The 12,012-nt window shown below is 31.0% G+C and overlaps 2 protein-coding genes across 10 annotated transcripts in view; one reads left to right on the forward strand and one right to left on the reverse strand.

Annotated features, from left to right (window-relative positions):
* The window catches only part of LOC126857833 (UDP-glucosyltransferase 2-like), a 64,071-nt gene extending 55,704 nt beyond the window's left edge, over positions 1 to 8,367 (reverse strand). Inside the window, exons 1-3 of one of the 4 annotated variants that reach the window (XM_050607635.1) lie at positions 8,214 to 8,367; positions 7,413 to 7,718; positions 6,958 to 6,999 (exon numbers count right to left, since the gene is read on the reverse strand). The gene's annotated coding sequence lies outside the window, so the exon portion shown is untranslated. Of the gene's footprint in view, positions 1 to 6,957; positions 7,000 to 7,412; positions 7,719 to 7,864; positions 7,967 to 8,213 lie in introns of those variants that run through there. The other 3 variants (XM_050607634.1, XM_050607636.1, XM_050607637.1) reach the window with 3 other exon arrangements.
* LOC126857838 (lachesin-like) overlaps positions 1 to 12,012 on the forward strand; it is a 250,168-nt gene that overhangs the window by 56,658 nt on the left and 181,498 nt on the right. For 4 of the 6 annotated variants that reach the window (XM_050607649.1, XM_050607653.1, XM_050607648.1 and 1 more), the window contains exon 3: positions 10,842 to 10,881. The exons of 1 other annotated variant lie outside the window; for it this stretch is intronic. In XM_050607649.1, the coding sequence (XP_050463606.1) occupies positions 10,842 to 10,881 (40 nt within the window). Of the gene's footprint in view, positions 1 to 9,945; positions 10,218 to 10,841; positions 10,882 to 12,012 lie in introns of those variants that run through there. One more of the 6 variants, XM_050607651.1, reaches the window with a different exon arrangement.

The raw sequence follows: 12,012 nt of genomic DNA on the forward strand, positions 1-12,012 counted from the left end.
TGAAGATTATGTGTGGCTGTATTTTTTTTTATATTGAATATCTTGTCGCGCGTCGAAAATAAACGAAATTGTATACACTTGCGGATTGCTTGCGGGTAATTTATTAATATATGGAAATATTTTATCATATATTATCATATTTAGTGCGAAATTGATACTACAAAATCTTGATACCGCTGAAAAAATAAAGCAAGCAAAGTATTTGACAATGCAAAATATTATTTAAAGATAGTAATAAACTCTATTTATGTTTTATCCTAGGTTTCTTCTATTTATGAGCATTAAATTGTGGATCGGCTTTTTTGCGATTATAAGATGCTCGGGAACATCTGTTTGCCATCTTTTTGCGTTAATTACTCCAACAATTAAAATAATGAATTTAAGACTAGAATTACACGAGAAGTTTTCCCAACTGAGTAAAACCAGCAAACTTTGACATAGTCATGAATTTGCGCATACAACACTACTCCTTGTATATACGAGACAGTTCAGAAATTATCTTCTTCCCCTGATATGCAAATTTTCTATTTCACATTTAGAGGAGATGGCGCGTATAAGTTTATATAAATACATCATACTGTCATATACTGCTGTCAAATAGCTCATCATTCTTTTTTGTATCAACATATCGTAGTATCCTCATTTAGGTCATATTATAATAAACTGCAGTTCAACAGCGAGATCAGCCGAATGAGAATCTCGTTCAAGTATATCGCAGTTATTTGAGATGCCATCTCGCGTTTTAGCCCGATTTCTTTTTTTACTCCGTCGCGGTCGATTCGCCCCGGACCCGCTCGCACATGAACATATATTTTCGAATTATCGACAGCCGAGCCACGCGACAAATTGCGCCAGAGCACCCCCCCTGCCGATCGCCGACAAGTTTAATAGGTTGTGAAATCATTCTGAAAAATAGTATCGGTCCCGGCGGAACAGGATGTTCTTCGACATACTATGTACTTTTGCGGCTACAGATTTCTCGAACGCGCCCTGTCAAGTTTTTATGTGAAACGTGAAATATATCTGTTTGTTCGAGAACGGACGACTTAAGATACAGCTTTCGAGAATTTATATATGGCTAGATCTCAACGAATGTCACACATGTGTAAAAGATATCCGCGGTATAAGAAATATATATATATAAATTATTTGCTTTCGATCATCATCGAGGATATTTTAGGTGAAAAATTGATGATGAATCCGTGAGGATATCCAACAAGGGAGTATACAAGCGTTCGTATGTTTAAAATTGAAGGAATAAAAAAATTAAAATCTTTGTCACATTTATGTGGTTGATTTATATCTGCATAAAATTTTTATAAAAATAAAATTTATACAGAATTGTGTTGGAATGATTTACTCTCTTTATAAATTACACGCGCTTCAGAATGAATATCTGGAATATTTATCGAGTTATCTAGTCATCTAGCATTTCGTGAACATAGATATGAATTGATGTTTGCCAGAAGGGTCAATAGAAACTAGACGTAGAACGGATAATGGAAATCGAAAGACAAGCAATTGTTAGAGTAACAGTAATTATTTGACGCAATATGGAAATTTAGGGATCATATCGTTATTTGCTTACCTCGAACATTAGTACTTTTTAAATCAATGAATTGAACGTAATTTTATATTAGTGTGATCAAAACAATTCACATACTAAAGCATGAGAATTATCTATCGTCTACTATATTCTTCGACGTGTTTTGATATAAATATCCGATTTTGATATTAGATACTGCTCTGTTTCATTCTGCGTTTGCTGCGTCTGGATATAGATACACATTATTCATGTTGCATACATTTATATTTATTTTGATATGGATTGAGGATAAACTACATTCTTCGCGCTTTTATTTAAAATTTTATTTTATTAATCATTTACAGGATATATTCATGTTTACATCAAAAAAAATTTTTTTCGGCATTAATATAATTTTTAGTATCAATAATATCTTTATAGATACCGAGAAAAATATTTTTTTTTTTTTTATTTAATTTAAATATAAAAGTTATATAAAACGACAAAAATAATCTCTATTTTCTTTAACACTGTGACTTCTTATCAATATATAAATATTGATTTACAGTCAATTAAACAATTAATGTATGTTCAGTTAAAGATAATTTTTATATGTAATATTTACAAATAAATCTGTAAATTTATAATGTATTACAAATAAATTTGTAAGTATTACATGTAAAAAATATATTATAAATATACTTATAAATAAATTTTGTAAATATATTTATAATATATTTTTGCAGTTACATTTTTGTTAGTCTTTTATTTAATATTAAATAATCTTCATTCGTCGTAAACCATTTCCGTATAAAAGATATTAACGGATTTTGCGCGTTTATGTTATACAACCTGTCTTTCGTCAATTTACGCTAGAATTTTTATAACCAGTCTCTCGTCTCATAAATCGAGGCACCAAGGTGTATATCGATTATGCGTCATCAACGTGTCCCGAATTAGAAACTGGACGGGAGAAAGAGAGAGAGAGAGAATTAAATCGGTCCATAAATCCGTACCTTTGTCGGACATTCGTTTCGCTTACACGATGGATTAACGATCCACCGTATCGAGAAGGCGTTAAAAAGCTCATCCGACATAACTCGCGATCACGAACTGAACGAAACGCGCCCTGTTATACAATGTAACGATAACGATTTCACCTCGCTATCTATAGGTCAGTTACGAAATATTTGCATCGCCACGGTGTGAACACGGTAACTTTTTCAGTCGTTATAACAACGCGCTCTACGATATGTTATCCTGAAAATTGCACATTTCTTTCGCAGAAAATTGCCATTCCAAGAATCGAATTATGGTACGAACAAGCCGAGTATTTGGCTACACGCTTCCAAGCATAAAATAACAAAAAGATACAAGATTAAACATCACAATTTTCTCTCTCTCTCTCTCTTGAAAGACTTTTATGTATTACATTTGATATGCTCTAGATTTTGATATTTAAATATTATTGCTGCCGGTGTACGTTTTAACATCGCAAAGAATAAATGAATACGATTCGTTCCTCGAGTTCATAATTTTATTATCTTTAACGCGTATGCGAAATTATTATTCTTCCGAGGAACATCTCGGTTCAGTTCTGCGCGACCTAATGGTATCCACGTTGAACGTAACAGATTCTAATGGTTATGCTTATGGTTATCGCTCGCGGTGGTGAAAAAAAAGCTACTCGGCGAGAAAGAGAGAGAGAGAGAGAGAGAGAGAGAGAGAGAGAGAGAGAGAGAGAGAGAAAGAGTCCGTGTCTAATTACTACGGTATATTTAGCTCGTTAAGAATACTGCTGCCCGCTACTTACACGATATTTCTATCTAGTTGCCATCTCATTTCTCTTTTGTTTTTTTTCTTCTTCTTTCATTTTGAAATCAATGATCAGTATTTAAATTATAATCGTCTAACAGTGCAGTCGAATAGAGAGCGCGATTTCGGAAAGCTTCTGCCATGCGGGAAATGGCGTGCACGATGAAACTTTGTTGCGAGAGTTGAATTATCGCGTGAACTTGCTCCACGGCGGAGACTACACCGTAGCGATGGAGGAGACGTAACAACGTAATGGAATATTTAATCTCTTTTTGAGTAAATTATTTAAATTCAGGGGGCAATTCTTTTTTTTCTCTTGTCGACGCGTAGAGAATTATTTGCATAATACATTCGCGGTTAATTGGATCCGTTGAAAAATTTATCCTTTGTTTAACAAGATTGTTGCGCAGCTAACAAGCGCCGGTAATTTTACAAGCGATTGCCCGGTCTAACCCGAGCATCGCGTGTATGAAATTTTGTTACAGGAGTTTCATTACCGGACCGTACTCGCTACTCGAACGAATATCTAACTTCTTTATTATTCAAATTTTGGTCGCAACTTTTCTCGGCTAATGCATATAAAATTATTCTTTCGATTATAGTTATCCGAACATCTATAAGACCAAATAAGCAACAATAATAAATGTCTTGTTAAATTCTCTAGTAAATTTATGGATTTTCTAACGAAATAAAAGTCGTAAATTGAAAGCAAAAAGTTACTTTTTACTTCATTTTTTAGATCGAGTTAATTTTCTATTTTAATTCATATTAGAGATAAAAAAAAATTCCGACTAAAAGAATGACTTTGAATAAAGCTTCAAAAAATTGAATTTAAATTTATCGCAGAATCTATAATATTAAAAGAAAATGTGTGATTTTAAACATAAATTAGATCATGAGTATTTATATTCTTTAAAATGTATAACTTCAAAATTATTATAGAGAAAATGTAATTTACCATAAAAGAATTTCCTATATTTTTAACAGACAAAGATATTGTATAAAGTCGTGGTGCCCAATCGTATAGCGCATACTGCTTTCGTTGTCGGACCGATGAATCTCAGATTGCAAATATATATGGGGAAATTAGAGACTTGCGCGTAATTTTGTAAAGTTTACACCGCAGTATATATATCACTACAGTCGTGAAACTTTGCCGCCGAGTGTTGTATCACCACATGTATATATCCAACACCACCCCGGTCGGCTACGTGACTGAATGTTTAATATGCTTGGACGCACCGCCATTATCGCGCTGCGCTTTGAATATTTTATGGAGAACGTCATTCACATATACCGACTAAGCATGGGTGCGAGTGCGTACACGGACTGACGCCTACCCAACAACGAGTATAAGCGTTAATCCTTCATTTTAGCCTCATATGAGAGAGAGAGAGAGAGAGAGAGAGAGACTGGCTTAGATTACAGCTTAGATATGTTCGTTGTTAACAGCTTTTCTCCAGAACATACGGACTGTATCTTGCACGCTCGGTTTTATGGGATTATTCTCTTGATTTATTCTCTAACTATCCCGTAGGCAACATTGAATATAAAATTACATAACATTGCTAGAAATAGTATTATATTTCTAGCAGTAGTTCTAGTAGTATATTTCGAGTTATATACAAGACACGTAGTTTCTTTTTTTTTGGCCCATAGCTTTTTAAAAAATATGTAAAAGAATTATTTTTACAATTTTACATATTCCTTTTTTTTATCTATTAAAAGAGAAAGAGAAGTTTATATTAGACATTTATATTTAAATCTTAGAAATTTAGATACATGCATTAATTCTATATAAATTATTATATAAATAATATATATAGTTAAATATATTTCCTAATTTGTTTGTACAAAATATAACGCTATTTATTGATTGAGCTTAAATTATTCTATTATAGCAGCTACATTAATTAAATTTCAATTCAATTTAAATTTGATTTTAATTTATCATAATAAATGTTTTAATAAATAATAAAATATTTTAATTTGCTTGCTCGAAGTTTAAAGAATTATATTTCAATTTTGATTTGCAATGAGAATAATAAATATGATTCACGGAAATGCCATATAACAAGGGGATAAAGATCTGTCTGATCTAGACGACGTCGATCTGATAAGAAAAAGATTTAACCCCAAAGTTAAGAAGTACTCGGGAACAGACTGTGTCTGATATGCGTGTGTGTGTGTGTGTGTGTGTGTGTGTGTGTGTGTGTGTGTGTGTGTGTGTGTGTGTGGAAAGGCAGACTCTTCGCTATGGGTACACCACCAAAAGAGGACAAAGTAATAAAATTGATAATAATGATAGAGAAAAGAAGAAGAATGGCGAATGGCAAAGAAAAAGAAAGACGAAGTAATGAAATGGAAAAGTTTCACACTGCGCCTCGTCTTACTTGTAATGGTCGCTAAACGAATTAAAGAGCCAGGAATCTTCGCTGCCGTGGGAAGTAACTCGTAACCAGAGTATTTTTAGATTTCTCAAGAACACCAAGCCAAGTGTATATATACTACATCGATCTGTGTTTCGTCAAGACATCGATACCTCCTTTGAAAACGTTTCTTCATCATTCACAAAGTTTTCTTTTTGTTCACACACATTGAATGCTTTCATTGAACTTATTTCTTGCCACTGGATACTAATTTAAGTTTTTATGTAATATCGATTTTGGTTTATTTTAAATAATTTATTTTTCTTCAAAGTGATGTTTTATATTTTTACGATAATTATTGATTCCTTAACACGGTAAGTGTTCAATGAAAAGTTGCGAGAAACAGATTGAAATATAATTTTGAAAAAGCTGAATGTATTTACATTAAGTTCAATGTTTTTATAATAATTTTTTGATTTAAAAATATTATTGGTTAGACATATCTCAGGCTATATCTTGTTGCAATGTTTTTGAAGTGAAAATTTCAATGCTAAATATATTTCCTTTTTTTTGATAAAAGCAAAATAAAATTCTTTATAAATTTTTTATATAGAAATGCAAAATACAAAATGAATATGTAATAGGTGCGAATTTTTAAGAATACGTATATTTAAGCGAGTGCGAGTATTTCACACTTATTGTTAAACAAAACTTTTTCGAGTCTTGACTCTTAGCAAGTATCTTTAATGTGGAGTATATAAGAGTTGCATTGTGTGATGCAAAAACGCAGGGACAATTGCCAGCAATTTTTAATATATATGCATGTATAAGAATTTCGGGATAAACTTTTCTTGTTCCGATTGTTAGCGTACTATATTGTGAGAAGTCTTAGAAAGTGCTTTTTGTAATGTATGCATTTTTTAGCAAAAAACATATAAATAACTGCCAATAAATTTTAGTTGTATACACGCAGACATGTGAACGAAAAATTGGATATTTTTATATAATTTGTATATTTTTATCTTTTTTAGAAAACTAATTTAATTCATTGTTTTAATAAAAATGTTAACGCTTATTGTTGTTAGCAGTTTTCTTAACGTTTATTCTCTGAATTACATCGATTAACTTTTCTCAATTTAATGTGTGCGTGTATACTTGTGTGTGTAAATATACATACACCGATATAAATTTTATAAATCTATTATCTCAAGATTAAAAAAGAGATAAAGAGTAATTTTCAACACTCACCGGTATGATGCGCAACAGCGGATTGATACTAGACAAGGTGATCTGTAAAATACAAATTTATCCAAATTATATAAAGTGGTGTCCAAGATAATTAATATTTAAAAAAATAATTATTAAATTTTATTTTTTTCTTTAACTGTATATTTAATAAATGCAAATATTTTTTTTTTTTCAATCACACTTTTTTAAACTTATTTTTATGAAATATGATAAAAATTTAATTTTTTATGTAAATAATTTAAATAACTATAAATCTTATAGATTTTATTTTGATATTGAAATATTTTATATAAATTAATAAAAATACTTTATTAAATATAATTTAGTTATTCAAAATTTAATCTGGAATATTTTATATGCATCATATTATACAATGTTATAAAACGTATTATTATTGCAGAGATAAGTGAGCAATTTATTTAACAAAACAAATAAATAAATTATTAAGTGCTTACCTCATGGCTCCGTCGTCGCCTGATGCCTCCTCGGCCTGCTCGTCCTCTTCGTGTTTTTGCTGTTTCCTTGGATGGCACTTACACAGCACTCATTCGCGGAATCACGGTTAATTATGATTGCACTTCAATATAAAATAACGATCGCGCAGTATCCTTTAAGGTACTCTCGATGTTAATCACACGCGACGCGCGCTTTATTACAATGCAGTGAGAAAACAACGTAAGAACTACGATTACATTAAACGACGATTTTCTCGAAAATTGCGACATCAAATTCACGCGCAAGTCGTCACAGTTATGCTATATCTGTTGTTAACAAATAATATATGCTCTTGTTTGAAAATTATTATCAATATGTGAAATAAATATTGTATAAACATAGGAATTAAAGATAAATATCCGTAAATAATGCAATATAAAAAAAAATGTCGCTTTGTTGACTGCTTTCTTACGCGATAGTTTTTGGTCAAATATATTACGTGAAACACACGTTCTAACAAATTAACAATGTATAAACGCCGAATTTTTATAACGTGATTAATAAATATAATGTGATTCAAACAATTGTAAATAAAGGAGTTGTCACGTTATTTGATTTAGAATTAATTTGTTTTATAATCGTGGTGATTTGTTAATGAATGAAAATGATATTGACAATTTTATTCCGATTATGTGAAAATCGAATTAAAGATTAGTTTTAAGATACGATATATAAAATACAAAATCCGAAAGTACAGAATCGATATTCATTATGAGTCGTAAATAAAGATTTAGTCGCGCAAAATACATATATTATATTACGAGTCAATAATAGGAGAGAATATTTCATTTCGCGTGAATTAGTAATATCTAATTATTCATAAAGAAAGATTGCGTTCGATTTTCTAGTCAAAATCGTATTTGAGAGATAATATGATATGGACGGAGCGTCTCGCGTTACTATTTTCCCGTTCGAGTTCCGCGACAGGAATGACAAAGTCACGGTCACAGTCTGTATACTTATATACACGTTTTATATACATACACAACACTGCCGACCCCTACCAGTGTTCTTTCATTTAGTTGCTTTCCCCTATCCTTTGCTACGAAATATTTAATATATTACGAAATAAATGTGTGCGCGGAATACAATATTTTATTTCTTCAATTTTAAACCAACTATTAATGAAGTCGAATTAACGATTTCTCGTTACTTGAATCTTCCTGACAATTTGTGCATTATTTTTTTCAATCCGAAAATGACGAAAAAATCTATGAACTTATTATATCAATGAAAAATTTAAAGTGCGATGCAATATATATATATATATATATATATATATATATATATATATATATTTGATTTCAAGCATTATTACATTTAAATAATCATCGTTTATAAAAATTGCAATGAAACGGGAGTTTATAATTTTCATTTTTTTGCCACCAATTCTCAATTAAAATATTACATGAAATCATGACACATTAATATTTATTGATTTAAAAATTAAAGGGATTAAATGCTTGAAATTAAATATATGTATCTCGCATCGCGCTTTAAATTTTTCGTCGATACAAGTATTTATATTATTCCATCATTTTTAAATTGAAAGAAATAATAATTGCCGAAAGATCAAATAATGAGAAGCATTTATTATTGATTGAAGAATCATTAATAGTTGCGCGGTTTAAAATTGAAGGAATAAAGTATTCTGCGCACACATTTATTTTTTAGTATATTAAACATTTTATAACAAAGAGTGGGGAGATGAGTTGACTGACACATTGGTATGCGGCCTTGGCCTTGTCGGCGTATGACGTATTGCGCGCTACTGTTTACATGACCTTGTTATTCACGTCGCGACACTCGAACGGGAAGGTGAGGCGTTCCGTACATCGCACATTATCTTTCAAACTACGATCGTATCAATTGTTAGAAGATATCAAATCTCGATCTTTCTTTACGAATAAAGATTGTCAATTCGCGCGATTAATTATTTTGATTAATGACTCATAAGTGTTCCGATCCTTTTCATCAAAGCATTAATTTCGCGACTTGTATTGATTCTGATTATATTTTCTGAAAGGATATATCGTGTCTTAACTTGTTATTAACAAACGACTATAATAAATTACGTGATATCGGAAGTAATAAAATTATCAACTTCATTTTTAATCATTAATAAAATATCAAAACGGAACGAAACGATTTCGAATCGCGAGTAATGTTTCAATTTGTTTAATTACAATCACATTTAATCATATATTTGATATTTGTTAATCGCGTAGTAAAAATTGAATCGTTTGTCACATCGAGGATTTGTAAAAATTCGTATGATTTATTCGAGCGAGGTCTATCACGGAAGTAGTCAGCAAAAGCGACAATATATTTTCTGAAAATTATATTTTGAGGATCTTCAATTTTAATTCACACATTCAATCTTATCATTCATACTATACAAAACAATAATCATTAAAAAACAAGAGCATATTAATTAACAATAGATATAGCCTCACCGAGTGACGCGTGAATCTCGCTATAATTTTCAGACGCTGAGCGAGTAATAATTTGGTGCGATCGTAGTTTTCGCGTTGTTCTCCCGTCACAATATATTAAAGCGCATGTCGTGTGCGACAAATGTCGGGAGTGCCATTGTAAGGGCCGCGCGAATGTTAGTAATTCTAACAATTAGTGCCTGCGCGATCGTAATTAACCATGTTTTCGCGAGTATAAGTGCTATGTGAGTGCTAATAAACTGCAATGAATGGACAAAAGAGGAGGAGGAGGCCCGGGGAGGCATCGGGCAACGGCGGAGCAACCATGAGGTCAGCATTTTATAATTTAATTTATTATTTATTTTTTTCAAATTAATTGCCCGTTTATCTCCGCAGTAGTCCAGTTTGCATTGTGTAATATAATACGTAAAAAATATTCTAAATTTTATTTTGAAACAATATATATATATATATATATATATATATATATATATATATATGTTTAAAATAAATTTTATTGAAAATTATATAAATTCCAAATAATAATATAAAAACAAAAGCCCAAATTATTTTAAATAAATCATGTAACTAATTATATAAATCTTAAAAATATAAAATATTTTGCATGTAAAAAAAATAAATTATATAAATAATTATATAAATATTATATATATATATATATATAATAAAATATTTAGAATGATTATATAATTATTTATATAATTTATATTTTTTACATGCAAAATATTTTTATATTTTTAAGATTTATATAATTAGTTACATGATTTATTAAAAATAATTTGGGCTTTTGTTTTTTTATATTATTATTTGGAATTTATATAATTTTTATTAAAAATTTATTTTAAAAAAGACAAAGATTCAATAATAACTTCCTGAATTACTAATTATTTTGGACACTGCTTATATAATTTGGATATATTTTGTATTTTACAGGTCAACGTGTACTACAACTCCGCCGCTACACATCGTATCGGTGAGTGTTAAATTATCCTTTTATTATATTTATAAATATATACGTGTTAACTTTATCAAGCGCATCAATGAATTTATTAAGTGGAACTCTAAAATAAAAGTTGGCGAAAAATCCCGAGATAATCGATCGCGTTAGAATTTTTCAAAAAATCTTGTTTGTAAGTGAGATAAACGAATCTTGCTCCGTCTCTAGCCATTCTGCGATAACTGCTCGGTGCAATGAATTTGACAAACTTGTTATATTCGATTAGCACGCGCGCGACTCACCATGTAACTTTGATGGTATTCAAGCTGTCGAGGAAGTGGAAAGTTACACTACTTCCACTTAACGCATTATGCGGTTATAGTCGGGCCACAAGCTTCAAAGTACTCAACGTCTGTCGGGCATGAGCAGTCTGTGCATACATTACTTTGCATCAAATACTTCCTTCTTGTGGCAAGGGAGTGCACAAATAGTCAAGCGAGATATGGATTGTTCTTGCCAAGCTTTACTAAAGAGCATTTTTATAATTACTTATTATAAAAACAGATTAAGATATTTTTTTTTCATAATATTAATCCAGTCGTAATATTAATAGAACACACAAATACGCATTTGTAAAAAGTATTTAAAAGATACCTAAAACAAACAGTTTAATAGATGTCGATTTACTTAAAATTTTATTATTATAGTGTAATTACAATATAATTATAGTATAATTACGCACTTTTCGCGTAGGATTAATTGTTACGTAAATGGAGGGAGCACCTTTTCCTTCTCTCATTTCCCGTTATGTTCCTTCCGCAATGTGAAGTTTAGTCTTGTCGAGTTTTCCTATCTACCTACTGCCTCCCTACTCGGATACACACCGACAGATTCACGTGCGGTTGAACGCGGGCGTGCTTTCGCGTTAGTCGGTCGGCTGACACTGAGGTAGATTCACGATACACGGTATATTTACCGAATTGAACCAAATCTGCGACTTTTATTCGGGGATTTTTCTACCGAAGCATCAGCGTACGCAGTGGCAGATCGAGTCACACCGACACGGATATGTTGTCGAGCAATCGCGCGGAAATCGAAAACCTATCTGACATATTGGACCACCGAGTTCGCTTCGCGTTCTCGCCCGTTAGTATGTTATTGTTTGTT

This window comes from Cataglyphis hispanica, chromosome 23, assembly GCF_021464435.1.
Source record: "Cataglyphis hispanica isolate Lineage 1 chromosome 23, ULB_Chis1_1.0, whole genome shotgun sequence".
Classification (NCBI taxonomy): Eukaryota; Metazoa; Arthropoda; class Insecta; order Hymenoptera; family Formicidae; genus Cataglyphis; species Cataglyphis hispanica.